The sequence below is a fragment of the Schistocerca piceifrons genome, chromosome 4 (assembly GCF_021461385.2).
Source record: "Schistocerca piceifrons isolate TAMUIC-IGC-003096 chromosome 4, iqSchPice1.1, whole genome shotgun sequence".
Classification (NCBI taxonomy): Eukaryota; Metazoa; Arthropoda; class Insecta; order Orthoptera; family Acrididae; genus Schistocerca; species Schistocerca piceifrons.
In genome coordinates, this window is record NC_060141.1 from 606,895,205 (window position 1) to 606,908,465 (window position 13,261).

At 40.9% G+C, this 13,261-nt stretch overlaps 1 protein-coding gene across 1 annotated transcript in view; it reads left to right on the forward strand.

The window, feature by feature from the left end:
* LOC124795150 (alpha-tocopherol transfer protein-like) overlaps nt 1-10,525 on the forward strand; it is a 60,947-nt gene extending 50,422 nt beyond the window's left edge. The window contains exon 7 of the mRNA XM_047259035.1: nt 10,203-10,525. Within this exon, the coding sequence (XP_047114991.1) occupies nt 10,203-10,354 (152 nt within the window). The 3' untranslated portion in view covers nt 10,355-10,525. The remainder of the gene's footprint in view (nt 1-10,202) is intronic.
* Nucleotides 10,526-13,261: the final 2,736 nt, after the last annotated feature.

Sequence of the window (13,261 nt, forward strand, 5' to 3'; positions counted from 1 at the left end):
TGGTGTCCCTTGATGCCTCAGAACATGTCCTACCAACCTTCTAGACAAGTTGTACCACAAATTCCTTTTCTCCCCAATTCTGTTAGTACCTCCTCATTAGTTACGTGATCTACCCATCTGATCTTCAGCATTCTTTTGTTGCACCACATTTCGAAAGCTTCTATTGTCTTCTTGTCTAAACTATTTATCGTCCACGTTAATAAAAAATAGAGGTCGAGACCCTCCACGCCCACACCGGCACGATGGCCAACACAATAGGTCTACTGCCATCTCTGCATAAGGGTTAGTATTCACTAAAGTGGGGTGTCGCTGGATGTGGGTACTGCGATGTTTGCGCACGTCTGGTTAAGGTTAACCACTAATATGCGCTCATCTGGAGATAGATTGGGTCGAAATCCAACGACGTGTAGCGGTTTGAAGGGCAGAGGAAAAAAAGTGCCAAGGCAAGAGCCAAGGGAAAAAAGCCTCTGCGATAGTTAGGTCGGGTGGTAAGAGCAGTAGCGGATGTCTTGCTGCCTGCGATAGGTCGTGCAAGGATAGGCTTTGTTAGTAGTGGGTATCACGCAAGTCGATACCTTGACCTTGTGCGGTTGTGTTGCTCGGAGGCTGGCCCTTGGTGCTGGTGTAGAGTCATCGTTCAGCGTCAGCAACCTGCAACAGTTAGGTTTATTATCGTTTTTGTGTCCGGTAGGTCATATGTCGGAGGCACAGTGTAAGGTAATGTAGGCGGCTTGTTTGTGTGTCAGTGGGCGAGCTCGTCGGTGTCCCTGCTGTGGCCTGTTGGTCGGCTCTAATAGCAGCTGGTAATTACCAGTCAGTCTTGCTAATATGCAGGGGCTTGCCGACGTTTGTCGCTTGTTTGCGTATGTTAGTTTACCATAGGTGGCTATGCCCTAGCTAACAGTGTCTTTGGCCGCTTGTGCTTCCACCTATGGTTGTGATATCGTCCACGTTTCACATCAATACATTTTTTATATCCTCCCTACTTCGACAGTCATCAGTTATTTATATCGTCCACATTTCACATCCATACATTTTATATCCTTCCTACTTCGACAGTCATCAGTTACTTTGCTTCCCAACTAGCAAAACTCATCTACTTATTTCATTGCCTCATTTCCTAATCTGACTCCCTTATCATCGACTGATTTAATTCGAGTTCCATTCCATTATCCTCGTTTTGCTTTTTTTGAACTTCATCTTATACCTCGTTTCAAGACACTGTCCATTCCGTTCAACTGCTCTTCCTGGTCCTTTGCTGTCTCTGACAGAACTACAATGTCATCGGCAAACCTCAAAGTTTTTTTTCTTCTCCATGGATTCTAATTCCTACTCCAAATTTTCTACATCCACATCTACATGATTACTCTGCAATTCACGTTCATCGAACCACAATCATACTATCTCCCTACCATTCCACTCCCAAACAGCGCGTGGGAAAAACTAACACCTAAACCTTTATGTCCGAGCTCTGATTTCTCTTATTTTATTTTGATGATCGTTCCTACCTATGTAGGTTGGGCTCAACAAAATATTTTCGCATTCGAAAGAGAAAGTTGGTGACTGAAATTACGTAAATAGATCTCGCCGCGACGAGAAACGTCTTTGCTTTAATGACTTCCATCCCAACTCGCGTTTCACATCTGCCACACTCTCTCCCCTATTACGTGATAATACAAAACGAGTTGCCCTTTTTGGCACCCTTTCGATGTCCTCTGTCAATCCCACCTGGTAAGGATCCCACACCGCGCAACAATATTCTAACAGAGGACGAACGAGTGTAGTGGAAGCTGTTTCTTTAGTGGACTTGTTGTATCTTCTAAGTGTGCTGCCAACGAAACGCAACCTTTGGCTCGTCTTCCCCACATTATTATCTATGTGGTCTTTCCAACTGAAGTTGTTCGTAATTTTTACACCCAGGTACTTAGTTGAATTGACAGCCTTGGGAATTATACTATTTATCGAGTAATCGAATTCCAACTGATTTCTTTTGGAACTCATGTGGATCACCTCACACTTTTCGTTATTTAGCGTCAGCTGCCACCTGTCACACCATACAGCAATCTTTTCTAAATCGCTTTGCAACTGATACTGGTCTTCGGATGACCTTACTAGACGGTAAATTACAGCATCATGCGAACAACCTAAGAGAACTGCTCAGATTGTCACTCAGGTCTTTTATATAGATCAGGAACAGCAGCATGTCCCAGGAAGCTTCCCTGGGGAACACCTGTTATCACTTCAGTTTTACTCGATGATTTGCCGTCTATTACTACCAACTGCGACCTTCCTGACAGGAAATCACGAATCCAGTCACACAACTGAGACAATACCCCATAGGCCCGCAGCTTGATCAGAAGTCGCTTGTGAGGAACGGTGTCAAAAGCTTTCCGGAAATCTAGAAATACGGAATCAACTTGAGATCCCCTGTCGATAGCGACCATTACTTCGTACGAATAAAGAGCTAGCTGCGTTGCACAAGAACGATGTTTTCTGAAACCAAGCTGATTACGTATCAATAGATCCTTCCCTTCGAGGTGTTTCATAATGTTTGAATACAGTATATGCTCCAAAACCCTACTGCAAAACGACGTTAATGATATAGGTCTGTAGTTCGATGGATTACTCCTACTACCCTTCTTAAACACTGGTGCGACCTGCGCAATTTTCCAATCTGTAGGTACAGATCTAGCGGTGAGCGAGCGGTTGTATATGATTGCTAAGTAGGGAGCTATTGTATCAGCGTAATCTGAAAGGAACCTAATCGGTATACAATCTGGACCTGAAGACTTGCCCGTATCCAGCGATCTGAGTTGCTTCGCAACCCCTAAGGTATCTACTTCTAAGAAACTCATGCTAGCAGCTGTTCGTGTTTCAAATTCTGGAATATTCCATTAGTCTTCCCTGGTGAAGGAATTTCGGAAAACTGCGTTCAATAACTCCGCTTTAGCGGCACAGTCGTCGGTAACAGTACAATCGGCACTGTTGTCTCCTTTACTGCTTGCTCAATGTATCGATTCAATAATATCTGGGATAGGCTCCCATCCCAACACTGCTTCCGTTTCATGCCCCTCGACTCTTACAGCTGGCACCTGGTTTCTGTACAAATTGTAAATAGCCTTACACTCCCTGTATTTTACCCCTGCCACCTTCAGAGTCTGAACGAGAGTATTCCAGTCAACATTGTCAAAAGATTTCTCTAAGTCTACAAATGCTGGAAACGTAGGATTACCATTCCTTAAGCTATCTTCTAACACAAATCGTAGAGTCAGTATTGCCTCACGTATTCCAGCATTTCTACGGAATCCGAACTGATCTTCCCCAAGGTCGGCTTCTACCATTTTTCTATTCGCCTGTAAAGCATTCGTGTCAGTATTTTGCAGCCGTGACTTATTAAACTGACTATTCGGTAATTTTCACACCTGTCAATACCTGCTATCTTTGGGGTTGCAATTATTATATTCTTCTTGAAGTCTGAGGGTATTTCACCTGTCTTATAGACGGCCAGGGCGGCCGAGCCGTTCTAGGCGCTACTGTCTGGAACCACGCGACCGCTACGGCAGCAAGTTCGAATCCTGCCTCGGGCATTGGTGTGTGTGATGTCCAAAGGTTAGTTAGGTTTAAGTAGTTCTAAGTTCTAGGGGACTGATGATCTCAGAAGTTAAGTCCCATAGTGCTCAGAGCCATTTCAACCATTTGAACCTATCTCATATATCTTGCTCTTCAGATAGTACAGTTTTGTGAGGGCATGCTCTCCCAAGACTGTCAGTTGTTGTAATGGAATGTTGTCCATTCCTGGGACCTTGTTTCGACTTAGGTCTTCGTGTGCTATGTCAAATTCTTCACGCAGTATCATATCTCGCATTTCACCTCCAGCTACGTCCTCTTCCATTTCCATAATATTGCCCTCAAGTACGTCGTCTTTCTATAGATCCTCTATATACTCCTTCCACCTTTCTGCTTTCCCTTCATTGCTTAGAACTGGCTTTCCATCTGAGCTCTTGATATTCATACAAGTGGTTCTCTTTTCTTCAAAGGTCACTTTAATTTTCCTGTAGGCGGTTTCTATCTTACCCCTAGTGATGTATGCCTTTACATCCTTACATTTGTCCTCTATCCATCCCTGCTTAGCCATTTTACACATCCTGTCGATCTCATTTTTGAGACGTTTGTCTTCCTTTTCACCTGCTTCATTTACTGAATTTTTTATATTATCTCCGTTCCTCAATTAAATTCAATATCTCTTCTGTTACCTGAGGATTTCTACTACTCCTAGACTTTTTACCTACTTGATCCGCTGCTGCCTTCAATATTTCATCTCTCAAAGCTACCCGCTCTTCTTTTACTGTATTTTTTACACCTGTTCTCGTCAATAGTTCCATAATGCTCTCTCTGAAACTCTCTACAACCTCTGGTTCTTTCAGTTTATCTAGGACCCATCTCTTTAAATTCCCATCCTTTTGCAATTTCTCCAGTTTCAATCTGCAGTTCATAACCAACAGATTGTGGTCAGATTTCACATCTGCCCCTGGAAATGTCTTACAGTTTAAAACCGGGTTCCTAAATCTCTGTCTTACCATTATATAATCTATCCAGGCCTCTTCCACGTATAGAACGTTCTTTGATGATTCTTAAACCAAGTGTTAGCTACGATTAAGTTATGCTCTGTGCAAAATTCTACCAGGCGGCTTCCTCTTTCATTTCTTATCTCCATTCCATATTCACCTACTACTTTTCCTTCTCTTCCTTTTTCTACTAACGAATTCCAGACCCCAAAGACTATTAAATTGTCGTCTCTCTTCATTATCTGATTAATTTCTTTTATCTCATCATACATTTCTTCAGTCTCTTCATCGTCTGCGGAGCTAGTTGGCATGTATACTTGTGCTGCTGTGGTATTCGTGGTGCTTCATGTCTATCTTGGCTGCAATAATGCGTTCACTATGCTGTTCATAGTACCTTACCCGTGCTTCTACTTTTTTATTCATTATTAAACTTACTCCTGCATAACCCCTATTTGATTTTGTATTTATAAGCCAGTATTCAGCTGACAAAAAGACTTGTTCCTCCTGCTACCGAACTTCAATAATTCACACTATATCTAAGGTTAACCTATCCATTGCCCTTCTTAAATTCTCTAACCTAACTGCTCGATTAAGGGCCCTGACATTCCACGCTCTGATCCGTAGAACGCCAGTTTTGTTTCTCCTGATAACAACTGGAGTAGTCCCCGCCCAGAGATTCGAATGGGGGACTATTTTACCTCTAAAATATTTTACCCAAGAGGACGCCACCATCATTTAACCATACAGTCAAGCTGCGTACCTATTTTATCACCTTTTCATATTGTTATGGCATTAGTTTGAATATTTATTCATTCGGTTCGCGACATTCTATTCAGTTGGTACTTAAGTGACAGTCACTGATATCAGCCATCCATCGCTGTCACGCATGAACTTTTTTGTGTGAAGATTTACATATTGCTTACAGATTTTTGGTACCAAGTATCTAACAATTAAAATCTCTATATAGTTTTTCTCCTAAGGAGAAACTATTGCTCCCAACGTTCTAAGTACAATATATATAGATAGATATACATTTATTTGCAATATTTTATGTAGAAGTAGTACTTAATCATGTGAATTTGATCTATTGGTATATCATTACTAAAGATATCAGAATATGATTTCTTGGCATTCTCATACTGTCTGATACTAATTATGACCAAAATAGTGAGTAGCTACCAGTTCATCTTTCCAGACATGGCAACTGTCTTACAAATCAAATATAAGATGTGACATTCATCTGCTTACAACAAAAACATATTTCACTAACAAAGTATTACGATAGATTCAAAGTATGATGGGAATGATATTATGTTGTATATGTGATTTAGACACTCTTAGTAATGTGTATGATATGTTAGTTCACATTAATAGAAAATTATCAGTTTTCAGTTATGTATTTGCAGAATGTTAATTTTCGACATTATGACTCGAGAAGACGTGTGGGCTGTTGACTGCTTGGGGTACAAACAGTGGAAGACATAGAAAAAAAACGCATGAGTGGCAGAGGGGGACAGAAGGAGGTATTCTCTGACCACTGAATTTCAACACTTACCATCCGCCATATTAACACATCATAACACTGTGCAACTAACATGTGGATCATACGTTACTTTATACTGATACCAAAATCTCCTTAAGTATGGTGGTGTCTGCAGCAGTAAATGTAGAAAGAAAAAAGAATTTCACCATCACATGGAGGAGGTTATTAGAATGGGAGCACCAACTCGGTGGGCGAGACACAAACCATATGACTGTCAAAGCAACCATCCCAGCATTTACATTATGTGGTCAGGCTAACGACAGAAAATTTTCAGCCTGATCGCCAGAAGAGGTTAGAACCCTGCACCTCAAGAATGAGAAATCTGTGGCCTGATCATTGCACCACCCTCATTGAGTAGCTTAATATATTTTTAAAAAGTGTTGTAAAAACCTCTCAACAGCACCCTAAGGCTCTTCCAAAAGTGTTGAGAACTGCAAGAAAGTTTCACAAAAAAAATATGTTAAAAAGTTTAGTCACTCATTACGTAACTGTGCAGGAATCTGATCAAATTCAGTACCTGACGAAGTTCAGCTCTGCTACAATTAAATGAACTGGATATAACTGTAAACTACATTGTATCGTTGGGCTGAGTGAGAGTGTAACAAAACGTGTAGACGAAACTAGTTGTCAGGGCATTTCATCACAACTATATGGTTGTGGGTTATTCACATGGAGCACTCCATCGCCTAAGTGTAGTAATAAGGGCTTCTTTATGTGTCTCCTGTTAATAGGGCCTCGTTTTAGTAAAAGCATTACTATCAGTGTCAACAGTCATGGCCAACAACTGGATGACTGGTAAGCTTTCCTGTCGGCTCGCCCACATTGTCTCTGTGCAGAAATTTGATATGCCATAGCACATCAAACGATATAACATCAACACTTGTTCAAACACTGCGTTCAAAAACATTTCTTTACGGAATCAAGAATCCTTGATCTCACAAGAGCACTTCAGATAAAAGAAAACGACTTTTCGTATATTTTAAAGTCAGAGTACGGTATAATTGAAAACTATAATAGTTGATAGCCCCCTCTTGTTATTTCTTGACAGATGAAAGACTCCTATGTCTTGTAAAAATATAAGTGCAAGTTCAAATAAATTTTAAACAAGTTTCAGTTTGAAACTTACAGCCGAAGTTTTAAGTATGAAACACTAGGTAACAGAATCTTACTTATAAAGGCTTGGTAGTCATGTGGTGAAACGTTCACAAGGGCAATGGTGTTGTTCTATATAGTGCATTACAGAAATTCAGTTCAAAAATTAATAAACAATGAGCCCTGTAGGACCTGAAAATTGTTAAGCTACTACTACAGGCTACACCACGATCTTATCTGACTGCTGAAAAGTCTTAAAAATGGCAAGTGTGTGCATTGTAAAGTAAATAGGTGCCTGACTACACGGGGTAACTGGGTTGGATGCCAATAGCTCAACTAGTATCAGCATGAACAAGCCTTATGAATGGGCAAAGGAGAGTTCTCTGTTTTAATAAATGATGTGCGTACGATAAGTCTGATAAAGTGAATGTTAGAATGTCCTAGATATTTTACCGGAATGATATTTCAACATGCATATTGTAGCTTATCAATACAACTGATCCACATGTTCACAAACCACACAATCGGCCGACGTTATTGCTAATAAAAGCTACAAAATGTTTCGAGGGTTTTTTAGGAGAGAGAGAGAGAGAGAGAGAGAGAGAGAGAGGGAGAGGGGGGATGGGGAGTGAGGGTGGGAGGGGGGGATTATTGTAACCCTTTTCCACTCTTGGACAGAACAGTTATAAAAAAAATATCGCCACCCACATGTGCGTGCTGATTCTAATAGCCTCAAAGGAATATCGAATATCCATAGGAAACATATGATATGAGAAGATGCTGTACTTGAATATTATTTGAAAATGTCCTTGAAAAATGAGAACAGTGAATGGATAACGAGCGAATGGCATAGTTACAGCATGCAGCAGCCAGCAGCATCCTTACTCAATTGTTGAATGGCTGTAAGAAGCTGCACATCTTTGTTGATGGACAGAGAAATATAGTCATTTTCTTAGTTCCAGAGATGAAGCACTTCTGCTACATGTTCGCCTTTTCAGCGGTGCAACTGGTCTAGACTTCCTCTATGAGGCCGATAATGCAGGTCTGCATCGAGACGCTCTCGTGGATGAACTTCTTGAAGGTGAATATATCCTCCGCATGGACTAACCAGTGAGGTCCCCGGATCTGAAAGCTGTAGAAAACGTCGGAGATGTGTTGGGGAGGAGAACTGCGTCCCGTCAGCCTGTAACAGGGTCACTTCTGGGTCTCCACACCGCTTTTACTAAGCAATGGGATCGACTGATAAGAAAGCTGTTGAGCCACCTCATAGAGAGCATGATACCTCTCTGAGCAGCCTGTGTAGCTAATAGAGGTATCCGCAACCGCAATCAACAGCATCTTTTTCTGTGGAAGTGATTTCCCAGTTTAGTTATTTTCTTACAAATGTGTATCTAAGATGTCAGAACTTTTCTGATTTGTGTATTGCACACAGTTGTAAGGCATATATCTCGTGAATAAATACTAGCTTGTTCAGTAACCACTCCAACATCCTGAAAAGTATGTCCTCTTTTTGTGATTACGTTAACTTTTGGGCACTACTGTTCGAGATGTTCTATATCCCCAGCGATCATCCCCAGAGAGCAAGTTGCTCGGCCACCATTCACTAGACGTTTTCAATTGGTGGGAGATCTGGAGAATGTGCTGGCCAGGGCAGTAGTCGAACATTTTCTGTATCCAGAAAGCCCCGTACAGGACCTGTAACTTGCGGTCGTGCATTATCCTGCTGAAATGTAGGGTTTCGTAGGGATCGAATGAAGGGTAGAGCCACGGGTCGTAACGTAACTCATCTGAAATGTAACATCGACTGTTCAAAGTGGCGTCAATGCGAACAAGAGGTGACCGAGACGTGTAACCAATGGCACGCCATACCGTCACACCGGGTGATGCGCCAGTATGGTGACGACGAATACACGCTTCCAATGTGCGTTCACCGCGATGTCGCCAAACACGGATGCGACCATCATGATGCTGTAAACAGAACCTGGATTCATCAGAAAAAAACGGCGTTTAGCCGTTCGTGCACCCAGGTTCGTCGTTGAGTACACCAACGCTGGGCTCCTGTCGTGATGCAGCGTCAAGGATAACCGCAGCCATAGTCGAACTGTTCGTGCAGTTGGTTGTTGTCTTGCAAATGCTCCCATCTGTTGACTCAGGGATCGAGACGTGGCTGCATGATCCGTTACAGCCATGCATATAAGATGCCTGATATCTCGACTGCTAGTGATACGAGGCCGTTGGGATCCAGAACGGCGTTCCGTGTTACCCTCCTGAACCCACCGATTCCATATTGTGTTAACAGTCATTGGATCTCGACCAACGTGAGCCGCAATGTCGCGATACGATAAACCGCAATCGCGATAGGCTACAATCCGGCCTTTATCAAAGTAGGAAACGTGATGGTACGCGTTTCTCCTCCTTACACGAGGCATTACAACAACGTTTCACCAGGCAACGCCGGTCAACTGCTGTTCGTGTATGAGAAATCGGTTGGAAACTTTACTCATGTCAGCACTTTGTAGGTGTCGCCACCGGCGCCAACCCTGTGTGAATGCTCTGAAAAGCTAATCATTTGCATAACACAACATCTTCTTCCTGTCGGTTAAATTTCGCGTCTGTAGCATGTCATCTTCGTGGTGTAGCAATTTTAATGGCCAGTAGTGTAATTACAACATATAGTTAACTAAAACAGCACTTCCCGTTTGCAAATCCATCAAATCAGTAAAGAAATCAAAACAGCATTACTATTTTTTCTCGTCTAGCAAAAAATGATTCAATTCTCTTTCAGAGAAGAGAAAGAATTGTTTAAAAGTTGGTCGAAATGGTCGAAATAGAACGCTATGAATAAGTAGCAACATACCATGAACTGTACATAATTATTTGTGATTATAACTGTTAATAAAGTGAAACCTATCGATTTCCTTAATCATTATGTCCCATTCTGTAGCATGTAGGCATAAAGTACTAACATCATTAAGAAATAATAAACATACATTATTTTTCAGATGGTATCTACGAGGAGCTGGTTAAGCGAAGAGCGTGGTTTCTGGAAGAGGACAAATATGTCGCGGACGAGAGCAAGAGGCCTAAGGACAGCGGTTACACCTACGACCTGTTCGGTGTGGATGGATCCTTCAAAAAGCTACAAGTAGACTGAAAACTAGCATGGGCAGAAAACGAAAGACAAGTGTGGTGATCATGTTGTATGGTGCATTCAACCATGGTGAGGCTTCCTGGTGCTCACCACACGCGTTTGATCGTTATGATAACGTGACTGAATGCAAAGTTTTGCTCTGAAATAATCGAAAATAAAGATACCCAACCACAAGTAATGTACTATGAATATGTCACAAAAAGAGTAACATTTGATGTAGGGGAACCAATTCGATAGACTTATTATGTTTAACGTAAAAGCGGTTGTATGCTTATGCCGTGTCTGATTCCTCGTAAACTTTCTTCTTTAAAATTCAACGTTACGACTAACTGCTGGAATATTCCTCGGTAGCTTTCTGGTGTCGCCGAGTGGCTTGACACAACTGTAAACTTGTGCCGAGGATGTTATCTTGCGCTTTTCCTAATAAACAGTGTAACTGGAAAAAATGCATGAGGCTATCTTTGGTAGGCCACCGCCATTGATACTAATAACTGACAGTGTGGCAGAGGCAGAATGTCACGGATATATTAAAGTTACTGCATCGACGAGTTGGCCTTCTGGCAGGTCTTAGTATTCTTGTCCCATTGCGGCTGATGGTTACTTCCTAGATGACCGGAAGCCTGCACCCATCATTTCTTTGATTAGGTGTCATATTTAACTTTCTATCAGCAATTCTAATGTACTTTGTTCTTATAGCTGAAACACTTTATCACCTGGCTAAATGTTTAACTGGCTCGGGTAAATAGAGCCAAACACATATTCAGAGGAACCACTGATTTCTTGGACATTAGTCACACACAATATAATTTGGCTTTCCAGTCCCTCGCTATGTAGAACTAAAGTGATGCATTTACAATATCATTACAGAGGATTACGGTAGGTAAAATCCGTTTCTCTCACTTACTTTTTATGAAACAAGGAATTAACCGGTCTTGTAGAGAGAAATTTTGCTATGGTCACGCCAAATATTTAAATACCAGTAGTTTACGGAGTCTAAAAACGACGGTTTCTCGCAGCTTTACACAGTTAGACGTTGCAGATATTTAGACTCCCAGTTAAACTGACACTTAGCTATAGATTTATAAAGCATCTACTTAAAAAAAGGTACGTTTTCAGAAAACAGTATGACTGCCCAAAGAACCTGGTACTGCCATATTCTAACAAGACTGTGAGTAATCTATAGTCTTGATTTACAATGCAGTAACATGCTGAAAAACGTATTAATGAAAGCAGCTATATATTCCGATACTGATAGCTTAAGATTAGGGTCTGTAGGGTTCCCTGTGCACACATGATAATGACAGCATACAGTATACAGTTCCTGGAGATACTACTGAATAGGTAACAGAATATTTAAAAAAAAAAGAGAGATATAGGAGAGGAATCTTATGCAGAAACTTGTGCTAAATGTACAACATTATCTACAGACAAATAAAAGCTTTCTTAGATGCCACTGTATGCCAGTTTATCCCTAACAAACTCTCACTATCATCGCCCTGTGTGTGTGTGTGTGTGTGTGTGTGTGTGTGTGTGTGTGTGAGTGTGTGTGTGTGTGTGTATGTGTGTATAGAGAAGTTGCATCTACCATTGCCAGTAAGTAAGTTGGGATGGATTTGGACTGGTTTGTGGAGGCCACGGGAGATAATATGTAATTGATGTGCACATAACTCTTTTCCTCTTACAAGTGTTAAGTAGTTGCAACGTGTCTTTGAATGCGGAACGTATCGATATGCTCAGGTCATGTTCATCCTTTCATCTGTTTGGGAATTCTTTGGATCTTTGGGAATTTATCGGAATTTTCTACAATGTTCTAGAACTTTTCTAAAACGGAAGTGTAATATTGTAAAGTGATCAATAAATTTCGTCTAGAAAGTTTCGACCCGAATTTTATTCCTGGCGCATAACCGACGTAAGGTCGTCAGCTCAGCAACCACGGTAACAGTTTGATCAACAACTGTAAACAACGGATGCGAATTCCAACAGTCAGTCGAGAGCATGTAATGTTAAGCACAGGTAATGCAACATATAAAACATATAAAAATTCATGGCACAGTAACACTCAACTCATTCGATGAAGAAAACATGAATTCCAATACAATGGTAACAGACACTTGTCCATTATCTGCAAAGACATTCAACTGCCTGGCGAATAGATTAATGGAATTCTCACATCAACAAGTTTATAATGGAACAAAATTACTTCTAGTTTGACGATGAGTTTTAATCTTAAAAGGATTGATTAGTTATCGAATTCCCAGTTCCAGGAACCTTGGCAATTGTTTTTACAAACCATATTGAACAGATCATTTTCACAAGCCCACTTGCAAAAGAAAACGTATTACAGTGGTTCAGAGATGCAAATGACATTCTCTGCCTCTCAGTAAATGAACAACAAACAAAAATTGAAAAACTACACACCAGAGTTGATAAGGTACTTAAGAAGTTTATGTTCTGAAATGGAGTATAATATAATAACCAAATTAACTTTTTAGATATAACAATAAAAAAAAGCACGTTTTCGAAATCCACCCCAATATGACTGACATGTTCATCCACCAAACTTTGAACTAAACCTAACGCACAAAGACAAAGAACGCCCTGACACAATCCCATAGACTCAATACAGTGTAACTCAGCAAAGTGAACTAGAAAAAGAACTAGACATGGTAGTGTGGATAGTAACAATCAGTGAATACAATAGCAACATAATTGCCTGACTAAATAACAACATTAAAAGAGGGACGCTAACATTAAACACAAATCCGGAATAAATAACACAACATAACTGAATACAAACCCACTTACCCAGTCCATAACACCACACAAATAGTGGCAACACAGAGTAAACAGGAAAACATAAGAGAAGAAGCAAGATGGTATACAGTGGTTCAAATGGTTCAAATGGCTCTG